Below are 12,105 nucleotides of genomic sequence, written 5' to 3' on the forward strand. Positions count from 1 at the left end.
CACATCCGTTGTGTCTTGTGTAAGGCATAGCTTCTGGTACCATTATGTGGCACGGCACGTGTTCGCAGACTTCCTGTACGCTACCTGACGAAGCATCTCCACTTTCCACTGGCAGATTTGGATTCGTAACATCCGAGCGCTCGCTCCAGCATTTCAGCAGCTGCCTCGGATTAACCAGCGAAACACGCATTACACATTACAGAACACTGCTCCCACTGAGGTAATAAAGGCAAATGAGACAAGGGTCTCGGGAAGATAATACTGCTGTCACATGGACACTTTTGATCATAATCAAGGCAGATTAGGATCGGTTTTCTCGATTGCGATCAACGATGTTCACAGCTACTCAGCCCAAACTAATCTGGATTGAGCCAAATCACGATGTGCAGATAGACATTGTCTTGATTCCAATCGCAATTGATTGCGATTAAAAATGTACATGTAGCAGCACATGATCTAGATCGAGCCTAATGCGGATCAGCCCTGATTGTGATTATAAATGCCCGTTGGACACATATTCTAAAAATTCCTTTTCCTCCGCTCTATTCCATTTCTTATGTTCATTTTCCGTTTTGTTGCTTCGGTGCGTTTAGGTGTTGCCGTATCATTATTTTTGTGTTTCTCTTTAGAGCATTTTATATCGAGCTTAAGGGGAGGTGCTACTCGAAAAATGCAAGTTTTTTTCAAAATTACATATTTTTTGTTTTTATTTGTTTTGTCAAGTTTAGTTTCTCTACTTTTATGTCAAAAAAAAAAAAAATCACGATTGTATTTAAACTGGAAATAGGTACAAATCTCTTTTAAAGAGCACAAGGCAGCTATTAAAAACTAAAAAGAGCTCATTGTCTAGAGTCCCCTGGAAAACACCACCTGGCTGCTTGACATTGCATCTCACACGAGGAGTTCATCAAAGCCACATGTTCAAAATAACCATGATGCACAAGTTCTCATGATGGAAGAAATATTTTAAAAAGCATATCTTTGCCACATAGATGAGCTTTCATTTCTACCTTTAAAAAATGCAATTTTGGGCAACTTCTTGAGTTTGCACATCACGTTTTTGGTACTTCTGATGGCCAGAACGGAACAAAATTTTTCCCACACATTCCTTAACACGTGAAGAGTGCAAGTATTTCTTTCAAAACCTGATATCACTTATATAATTATTATGAACTTAGGGTAAGCAATTAGTATTGGCTGAGCATCTTAAGACTTCTCATATTATAATTTTTATTGTTCATTAATATGTCTTATACACACTTTCTACTTAGTTATTTGTATTGTACAGTTAATGTGGAGCAATATGAGCCATTAATGGCTCTTAACCATAAAAGTTTAGTGAGAGAAAAAGTGTGCACAAAAAGAGCTATACTTTACACATTGTCATGGTGCAAAATAAAAACTATGCAACTTACTATAAATCTGATTACATATTTAATATCAGCACAAAAAACTATGTAAACAGCTAAAATTTCATTGCCCTAGGCTACAGATTAAAGAAACTTTTTTTTTCGAGTAGCATCTCCCCTTAAGAACTTTGTTCATTTGATGCACGCAGAGTGAAATTCTTTTAACCGCTGTATTCTTCAGAAGGCGACACGGGAACACGCTGCTGCATCCACACTGTGCCTTATCACAATGAGAGCAACTGCAGTACCTGAACTTTAATTTCTGTGAGGGAGAATAGTACGCATTTCTGTTTGAAAAGTGCCTCGAGCACATATACTTATGTTATACAAACATGCTTTATTAATGATGATTTATCTTTAGTTGCAGTGCAGAGGAAAAACTGGATCAGCACAGACTGACAACGAGGGGAGAGATTGTTTTTGGATCACGGCTACGTTCAGTGAATTCGCTGCTGCTGATTTTTCGCCCACTTCAAGAATTTGTATCCACTTGCAAGTTTAAAGTCTCACTCACAAATCTGTGGAACTCCTTTGCGAAGAGCGGTCTTTGTAAAGCGCAACACAACATATGTAAGAGGAGCCCACGATAAAAAATGCTTTAATGAAAAGTCCCAGGAAGACATCAGCCTTGGCAACGCACCACCGACAGAAATAAATTTCCGCAACTTAACTAAAAGGTCCACTTACGATGGGACCATCACCGCGCTCCAGGTATGGCTGGTGGCTGATGTGGAGGATTGCTGGGAGAATGTACTGCAGAGAAAAGGAACGAAGGGGATATAAGAAACATGACCACGCATGCACTTGCACTGATAAAGGCCGCAACTGTGACAAGAGTCCACCATCATGGGTCGTCGTTACCATTGCTAAAGTGCACTGGTTCACATTTTGAACAATCCACACAATTAAAACGTTTGAAGTACATGTTGTGAAGTTATGACACTTTCCTCTTTAGGATGGGAGTGGTAGAGTCTCAGCCAACAGCAAGTGTCCGACTTAACGCGGACATCCGATTTATTTGGCCACGAGAACAGCATTTAGCCTAGTGATGTGGTTGATCCTGCTGCTAAGCATTCGGTGAACCCTCAGCTGCTCAGATCTGGTTGATTTTGTGGTAGTTTGCATATTTAGCTAGGCACAGTCTAAAGGGTAAGCTATAGACCAATCTAAAGCAAGCTTAGGACCAATCTGAAGTTTCATACCGAGTGCAAATTAGCAAGCTATATATCTGACCCCTACCTTATGCACTGGTAATATTTTTTTTGCGAACAAATACGGTGCATTCTGCACAAAGCTTGAATCGTTTCGACAAGTTGCAATTCGCTCGGCAAACGTTGCCTCAACAGCTTGTCATGCCTTTGGTTGGCAGCTGAAAACTCACCGCGAGCGTCTTTCCCGATCCGGTCTGAGCAATGCCGACCATATCCCGTCCGCTGAGGGCGATCGGCCAACCCTGCGCCTGAATGGGAGTCGGTGTGTTGTACTGTGCCTGACGGATTGCCGACATGCAGAAATCTGCAAGGTCCACCAAGGGAGGAGAGAAAACAACACAGTCAGCAGGCGGAACCACAAGAAGCAAGGTACGAATAAAGTTAGGAATTCGTTTTATACAAAGCTCACACAGCATAGGGCAAAGCATAGATCATTGGGAGAGGCCTCCGTCCTGCAGTGGGCATAATAAGGCTGAGAATGATGATGATGAAGTAGCAAAGCCGATGATACTAAGGTTATGAACTCTAGTGTTCAACTGCCAAATGGCTTCCAACCAAGTACACACTAGCTTACAGAAAGCACCAGAACTCTCAAGGTGCAACAATACAGTCAGAAGGAGAGAGCACAATGCTGCACAGAACACTTAAGAAAGAATGCCTAAAAAATTTCAACAAAGCCAAAAAAAGCAACTGGCTGAGTGAAACTGCAATGCACTATGCCTTGCTACTGATATGCCTTGCTACCAGTAGCAGGGCAATGTGTCATTCGCTGTTACTGGTGTAAGGGTCATTCTATGCCAAGTCAACCAACTAATAATAATTGTGGCGTTTTACGTCCCAAAACCACAATATGGCTATGAGGGACATCGTAGAGGAGGGCTTTGGAAAATTTAACAACCTGTGGTTCTTTAAGGGGGGATGCGGAGCTAAAACACAATTTAAGAAAAAAAAAAAAGCACATTTTCAAATTTGAGTTGTTTTGGATTGCTGGTTCATTGAAGAACATGCTCACCAAGTTTGCTTGTTGTCTGTGCAGCAGAAAAGAAAAGAACAAGTTTTTTTTCTCGACACGGTGGCACGCATTTGCTGTCGAAAGCACCTCTGAAACGTTCTTTTCAACATGCGGCTGCAAAGCGGGCAAGAATCCGAACATGATGTGAATGCCCAAGAATGTTTGTTGTTCGTGCCTTTTAGTCATGGAAGACCTTCTGCCGAGAGTAATTCTGGTGTTCGATTGCCAAATGCATATGACTCGCACATTTATGATCTCTAAGTATTTTCTAACACACACAAAAAAAAAATGTGAGATGTCTGACATGCCGTGACAAGAAAAAAATGATCATCGCCTTTATAGGGATGAAATTTTGCAGAACCGTTATAAAAAATACATGACTGGCCTCTGCACTACAAACCATCTCGAATGCATCTAATGATATATTTTTGAAATGATAGTTTTTCCTAAGTTGGCATACATGATTGATCAGTATAACAGCTTTAGGGTTTTTTTTTTTTGTATTCCTGCTAGGGTGCTGAAATTTGTAATATGTTATAATACCAAGAAGATAAGCCATCCCTGAAATCTTCATCAAAACTGGGGCAGCAGTTCAAAAGTTGACTCTTCAGCCCTGCAGTCCCAAGTGCATGGGCCTCTAGTATTTTTGCCTCCTCCAAAATGCAGCCATGGTGGCCAGGATTCATTCCCGCGACCTTTGAGTCCGCACTGATTCAGCTTCAAAGCGGAGACGATGGCATGGCCACATCGGCTGCCGTCACGTCTCTTACTCACTACACTGCATTTCTAGTTCAACCCCACCAAGTGCCACTCACCCGGCAGGTTAGCCTCCTCGAACGTCAGAATAGGGTTGGGAACGTCCTTGCCGCGGATGGTGATGTCGTGCTGCTTCCGGTATACGTCCACTTCGTGCTGTTGACGAGAAAAAGTTTGCATTAACGTTGATACCAAGCAGGAAAGCAGCGAAGATGAGGCAGCGTGAGATGTGGTGAGCCTGGGTAGCAGCCTGGAATGCTGTCCCTTATGAGCTACTACCATTGGCTGGGGCTGGACAGTGTATTTTTGCACTGACGTCACAAAACCATTACCGGCATACTGCACATTTCTGTCGGGACACTTATTATGACTGTACGGAAGCAGGCAGATGAAGCAGGCATGGGATTAAAGGAATGTGAGTACCAAATCTTAACACAAAGTGCCAACATATTGAGAGAAAGAGAGACAAAGGAAAAAATGTTACACACCACGTGTCGTGCAATAGGCAATCATTGAAGGCCATTACTGTGCTACGCATGCTTTAACTTATATAATTTTAGTAAGCGGAATCAAAGGTGCCACTGCATTCATAATCTTTCAGACGTTTACTGACACAATGCTCAGAACATAGCCGTAGAACATAGTCTGCGACAATAGTTTTCAGCCTGTAGTAGATTTAGCAACCTACATGGTCACCTGTAAAATTAGAAGCGTTGTGCGTTAACAGAATAACAGAGAGCTGAGCTAGTTGGTAAGTATTCATTCTAAAAGGGCAGGACGTGCAAACACGGACCCAAGAAAGAAGTCGGGACATTACAAACGGCGTTTGTGGTGTCTGGACTTCTTTCTTGGGGTCCGTGTTTGCACGCCCTGTCTTTTTAGAATGAAGCATTAACAGAGCAGCAATTGCCATTTGATGCAGAGCCCGTGCCCCACAAGACATTTTGCCACTGATCGTACATAGACTTTCAAGCTCCCGTGCCATGATCAATTTTGCACTGCCCATGATCAAAATGAGTGTTCAGCAGGGCTTAAAAAAAATTACCGAGGAAACAATGAGAAACAGTGAAAAAGGATCAGTGAGGAAACTGTGAGTACTTGCTCACCCCGTAGGCAGTAACAAAATCGAAGCCCCCAAAAAATGGCTCCTTTGCTAACGGACATACAACTCCAATGTTATGCTTTTGTCGACCGCATGCACCAAAACCAACAAAGATGCCAGAAACACTTCACAGACGCTGTGCTTAATACACCTCATGCACCAACGACCATAACTCCGATTGTCGCCAAACTTGCACAGTTGCATGAGAAGCCAAATAGCGGTTGAGCATTAACCGAGCTTGGCACCGCCCTTTGTCTAGGATAACCAACAAAATGGGCAGAATGGCGAACAATGCCCCATCCGAATGAAGCACGAATCCTTCAAAGTATTGCGCCGATATTGCATTGGTCAAGAATACCCTTTTTTCTAGCAACCAAATTTCACTGAAAAACGCTTCAAAATGAAACCTCTACCTGAGTGGTGAGATGGCGTGATGTTATCCCATTAACCATGAACAGAACAGACCTCGACTCGTCGAATTACAGTCAATGTTAACTACTACTGAGCAGCCTGTATAATTGGAGAATCACACACAACCTATAGAATGGTGGAAAGGTGCAGCAGAGATTTTTAGTGCGGACAAAAGGAGGAGGGAATAACGCAGAACGAGCGCCAACTATTAGTCAAAGGTTTGAGAGGTCTTTCCACCACGTATGATTGACTCACCCAAAGTGTGCGTCATATAGAATGGCCACCATCACCAGAGTAACAAAGCAAAGCCCCCATGCGCCACGCCAGTCCGCTGCACCGGATTCGACTAGGCGTCGCCTTCACTCGACGCTACGCGCACCTTATCGGCCGTGCAGACAGCCCGAACTGTGAGCGCTGCCAAGTAGATGAAACTTTAGCCCATATATTGTGCGACTGCCCTCTGTACGTGTCCGAATGGAAGACGCTGGCTTCAATGTTGGCCGGCATCAGTGTGAACACTCTAAGTGAAACTAATCTATTGTCCGCAATGTCCGACCAGACAGCATCAACGACTGCTACAAGAGCATTCATAGACTTTCTCAAGAGTACAGGACTTGACAATAGGCTTTAAGAAGACCACTGTGCTACGTGGTTATTGTACATACGCATCACCTCCTCCTGTCCCCATCATCATCTTCATAACTCTTTTTCGCCCTTCCCCTTTTCCCCTGTGCAGAGTAGCAGGCTAGAGCGCTCAAGCTCAGGCCGACCTCTCTGTCTTCTAATAAATTCGCAAAAAAAAAAAAAGCCCCCCACTCTCTCACCTTGGGTCTGTGGGCGGTGGTGGGGTGCTCCTTGTAGAAGTCCTTCTGGAAAGGAGGCAGCCTTGAAAGGTCCCACTTGGGCTTGCGCAGACGCTCGCCCGGTTGCCTGCCCTTGAGGCTGCCTCGGGGGCCGTCGTCACCGCCACGTCCCCAACGGTTCATGTTGTCTCTCCTGCAGACGATCGCTCGCTTAATACATACCACCCCCCATTGAACAAACATACCTAATTACACCCACCTATCCGTAGTTGGCCATTTTCATCCAACGTGAGTGAAATTGCACCAATTTCATTGCACCACCCGATTCTCTGCTATTTTTGACAGGCCACCTGCAATCTGCTCCATGGCCTGCTCTTACTGCTACATTTCAGTGTCAAGAGGAAGGCCAGCAGTTTGATTTCTAATCCATAATGCCCTCTTCCCATCTCTTTAGTAATACACCTTTCAATTTTTGTTCCCTCGCTCTGAGCACAGTCCTTTCCACCAGCCAACGGCTACTCGATGAGAATCTGCGGAATGTCATTGCCATGTAAAGTAAGATGATGTCCTAGGCACGTGATTGGTTCAGAGGATTGCAGCTGCAGTCGAGCTACCGAAAAATCGAGCAGCGAGCGACTGAATCAAAGCAGTCCTTTTTCGACAAAAGTGGCCACTTGCGACTAACTTGGTCTTGCAATGGTGCTAGTCACAGGTGTCAAGAGCATTTAGGGTGCGCTTACGTACCCAGAAACTGAACCGTACCCCAAGTTGATAGCATCTGCTACTTCTGTAACACCCTATTACAAATAAATACCAGTAACGCTACAAAGCGTTACTGGTTTTGTCGAGGACACGATTATGCAAAAGACCGAGAGACTTAACCCATCTGAGTGGCTTTACGACAAACCACACGTTTATTTATTTAATTTCCGAGATAAATTCCTATTCCAACAGCAGCTAAAGAGAGAGAATTACTGATTAGGCAAATGTTTACTAAATGGTTGCTGTGTTCTGTTCTGGCATCAGATGCACGAGCCGTGCATCTGATGCCAGAGCCGTGCATCAGAGCCGTGCACGAATGCTTGGTTAGTCTAAATAAGTGAAGCCAGCAGTGCCCAATAACTCATTTTGCATAGGCCAACTCCATGCTATGCCTGCAACTTCCTCATTTACAAGTGCATGCCAATATTTTGTTCAATTATAGATTAATAGCAGCACGCTAGAAATTCTCTTTCTTTAGAAACATGCAACTAAATGCGTGACCTCCTCAAGCAAACCCCCCCGAATCTTTTCTGCTTTGCCAAACATTGTGGTGACGTTTGCTTTTTTTTTTTTGCTCATCACCATAATATTGCAGTTACACCACAACAATCATCGTCACATGGCCTACGCGCATTTCCTTTCTTGCGTTTTTTATCAACATGGGAATGATGGAAAGCTCAGCTTCCGTCATTCCCATGTTGATAAGGATTCGTCATAGAAGAAGGCCAAGCGTGCAAACACGGACAATAGAGAAAAGAACAATACAACACGAACACAACATTTGCGTTGTTCTCCACTCCTGTGTCCGTGTTTGCATGCGTTGCCTACTTTTATGACGAATCCTTATCAAGAATGCTACGCAACACAAATAGTGTGCACGCCGCTTAAGAACTCGAGGTACCGGGTGCATGGCGATAAGCCAAGGAATGAAACGCGAGTTAGACAACATTATTGTAGGAGGACAGAAAGACGCCGTTTTATTGTTAGAGTGCATAGTCAAGCTGACAGTAGAAAATGAATAACAAATGAAAAAACAAACGGCAGTGAACTTTTCCAAAGAGTACTATCGTAGTATGCAAAGCATTTTACAGATCACGGCAGAGGCACAGTGGTTTAGACTAGGGTGACCACGACTCGCGGGACTGTCCCACATAGAGGGCTGACTGAAATGCAAAAAAGACTCGTACCATCAAGTGGCACAGCCAGGGGGTGGCACTTCAGTCCCACACCCCCGAAATTTTGTTCTGCCCTGCCACACAGAGCACAAAACGACACTCGACCACATCTGCCTGCCCGGCCCACACTTCAGATCAAGGTGCTCCCCCTACACCCCTGTTCAAGAAGGAACAGAAAAGAAAATGAATCCTTCCTTGGATGGTATGGGTCTTTTTTGTATTTCTGTAAGCATAAACCAACTAGCCCAGCAACAAGTTTTACTCGAGTTACACTGAGGGCTATTGTCCTGCCTCCCACAAGAGATATGAATATTCAAAAAAACTTAGGGCAGCTTCACTCTAGTTGTGCCAAGCCTGAAGGAAGAGCAGAGCTGCGTGAGCTTCCTTGTTTGTCTTTACTTTCTTTTTCTTTCTCTCTGTTTCTTGTATCTCTTTTTAGTACCTGTTGCTTTCTATTTTTCACTCTATCGTTACTTCTCTTTCTGTTTTTTCTATCTCCTTCTATATCTGTTTCTATCTCTCTCCCTCTGTCTTTCGGTCTTGCCCTCTGCCTTTTCTCTTTTTCATGTCTCTTTATTTCTCTGTCTTTCTATCTTTTTATGTAATTATTCCATCTCTATTTTCTCTTTCTTTCTATCTCTCTCTCTCTCTGTCGCGTTCCACTTCGCCTAGCAGAGTTTTCGTTCAACGCTCGCACCTGCGAGTACTCAGTAGCGGGGCTTGCCCAATACCTGTGGTGCATAACTACCTGTGGTTTTCTGCGGACACGAAAGTTTTTACAGCCGGCTTAAACAGCTCCACTGCTAAAATGTCCTGCATTTCACACTTTATTGTTAGTAACGAGTTTTAGCTTGTAACGTATACTTCTTTACGTTACCTTGTTACTGGATACCGGATGGAATCTGCGCATGCGCGAACCTTTACGGAACGTAAACTACTCGCTAGTTGGCTTTATGTTTTTGGCCCTATCTCGCAAATCCACCTTTGTTCGTGGGTACTCGCGATATCCACTTAGCGGAGACTTCAGCCGCCGAGTCAAAATAAGTCGAAGTGCGAGCGCCACTTACGATCACCTTATTTCAGCCGGATTACCGAGGCTAGAGCGACCTAGAATACCGAATCCGCAAACGTGACAGGCCTAAAGACGCTGGCAGGCTGGATAGGTGGCGCCATCTAGCGGGGCCAAGGTGTACCAGGCGAGCACCCAAAATTGTTATTGCAGAAACATCAGGCATTCTACTCCCAATGTAAATGCCTTGCAGCGGCATTATTACGAATGAGTTGCCTTTTTAATCATTTTTTCCCCTCAAGAACACTAAGCGAAAACAAATGTGTCCATGATTGTGGTTGTGCGAAGCGTCACAAGATGTCGACACCATCGCCCAGTAACCTGGTATTGCTACACACCTTCGCTTATACAGGGATACTGCGCACGCTAAAAACCTCCCTTATGAGTTTGCCGCAGCGTAATTTAATATTATCTAAATTACGTTTAAATGCTATTATCATTACCATTTAGTGGTTTGCGCAAACGTAAAGGTTTGCGCAAACGTAAAGGTTTACGTTTGGGCAGCTAGAAAACTTTACTAAAACTCGAGTTCCGGTAAAACAGTAAACGTAATCCAGTAAAACGGTAACGTAAAGAAGTATACGTTACAAGCTAAAACTCCCTATTGTTTGGCAGCACCTTAAGTTCAGCGGCATCTGGCCACCCCTTTGAGGATGTGTAAGCTGCAAGCATTACAAGCTTCCGAAAAAGTCGGCCAAGTAAAACAAGCAGCTTCTCAGGCTCTTACGGTAACATGTGGGAACTATGCCACAGATGTTTCTGTGAGCGACTATTTTCGTAGCTGCCAAATTTTTTTGTTCATATTAATAACTTTGTTTGGTGCCTGAGCATATTATAGTGATACATAGAACAGCTTTGTTTACACAGATGGCCATCAAACTTGTACCAATTACTCCATTTCCCCATTTCAGAGATGACAAAATATTTTAAGACTTTTGCCAAAAATGAAAAATATTTTGTCATTCATTTCTCATCAGCTGTCAACGTCCCCCGGTCATGGTGTCCTCCACTATGCAAGGTAGCTGGGTCACCCTAGTTCAGACATATACGCTGGTATTGTCAAAGTAAATATGGTACCGATTTTCAAAGTTAATGTTCTAGCATATATTCTGTCTGAACTCTAGATGATTTTCTTTTGTTGATGTGGTACCCGTTTTCAACGTTAATGTTCTAGCATATATTGTCTGAACTCTAGATGATTTCCTTATTTTGATGATGCTGCTGACCCAAACGATGCTTGTGAAACTCCCGTCAACTTCCAATAAAATGATTCACATTAAAATTTATGGCCTGGAATCTAGAAGTTTCACTATCTGCAAGTCGCAGATTCTGCTAATACTTTGCATTAGCAATCTGTTGTTGTGTTGTACATTACCCCATTTAAAAAAAATTCACTCCTTGTCCAAAGGACCAAATGCATGATGTTTTGTCGGTAAGCACTGACATTTCTCTTGAATGCTAGCGTTAAAAAGTGCAGTGTAAAGATCCAATAAAACATTTTTTTCTCCCTGTGTTCCATGCTTTCACTGCGAAATGTATAACAGCTGTTTGCATTTCCCTCATCTTGAAAGCAGCACCATCTGATCTACAAAATAGTACAAAAGAACAGTACGTGGAACAACCGTATCGCTAGTAGTGAAATTTGGGTTTGAAAATGTTGACCATCGCAACAGATCCCCAAGAAATGTCAGCTCGAAGTAACAATACCTTTTTAATAAAACACAAACTCAAGTGTTCCTTCTTGTGCGAGCAGCTCTACCAGATCAAACTGTCAGCACATACATCAACAATGGATGTGGATCTGATGGCTGGCATTTACAGACACGACTTGACAGGTAAGGTCATTCAATCGCCGAAAGGTTGCCAGAAGCAAGTTACACTGAAAGCAAATGCTTCGATTGCTCTTTAAATGGTAGCACACGTACCGTGTCCCACTGCCTGAAAGCTCACTATGGGTTACCGCTCAATCTGTTAGAGAACAGTTCAACAGGCGATTCTTGTTTAACATTGCACAAGCCGAGGTCTTCTGAGCCGATTTCGGCCGACAACAGCAAAACATGACTATTTTTGGTTGTCTAGCATATAGTTTATTGCATATTGGACGGAGGAATACTACCGCCAGAACCGTCACGGCGCTTCAAAGCTGCAATATGCTACGGCAACAGAAGTTGCAACAGCCCTACGCATCCCAAACAAATAAAACTGAGACAAAAAACAAGGTTAGGTCGAAGAATCAAGGTAACGACACTACAAATCACAAGTATATGCCACTTCAGACGAGGCGGCTGCTTTTTGTTTACTTCTAAGCGGCGCCGCGCAAAATTGCCTTTCAGCTTGAACAAAAGGATGTGTGTTTACAGTATTCAATGCAGCAAGAGTGGTTGCGTGTTTATTA

General features: G+C 43.4%; 1 protein-coding gene across 2 annotated transcripts in view; it reads right to left on the bottom strand.

The window, feature by feature from the left end:
• LOC119399504 (uncharacterized) overlaps positions 1-12,105 on the bottom strand; it is a 35,855-nt gene that overhangs the window by 22,938 nt on the left and 812 nt on the right. For both annotated transcript variants that reach the window (XM_037666306.2, XM_037666308.2), the window contains exons 2-5: positions 6,726-6,897; positions 4,448-4,544; positions 2,791-2,924; positions 2,097-2,162 (exon numbers count right to left, since the gene is read on the bottom strand). In XM_037666306.2, coding sequence (XP_037522234.1) covers positions 2,097-2,162; positions 2,791-2,924; positions 4,448-4,544; positions 6,726-6,897 — 469 coding nt within the window. The remainder of the gene's footprint in view (positions 1-2,096; positions 2,163-2,790; positions 2,925-4,447; positions 4,545-6,725; positions 6,898-12,105) is intronic.

The sequence above is a fragment of the Rhipicephalus sanguineus genome, chromosome 7 (genome assembly GCF_013339695.2).
Source record: "Rhipicephalus sanguineus isolate Rsan-2018 chromosome 7, BIME_Rsan_1.4, whole genome shotgun sequence".
NCBI lineage: Eukaryota > Metazoa > Arthropoda > Arachnida > Ixodida > Ixodidae > Rhipicephalus > Rhipicephalus sanguineus.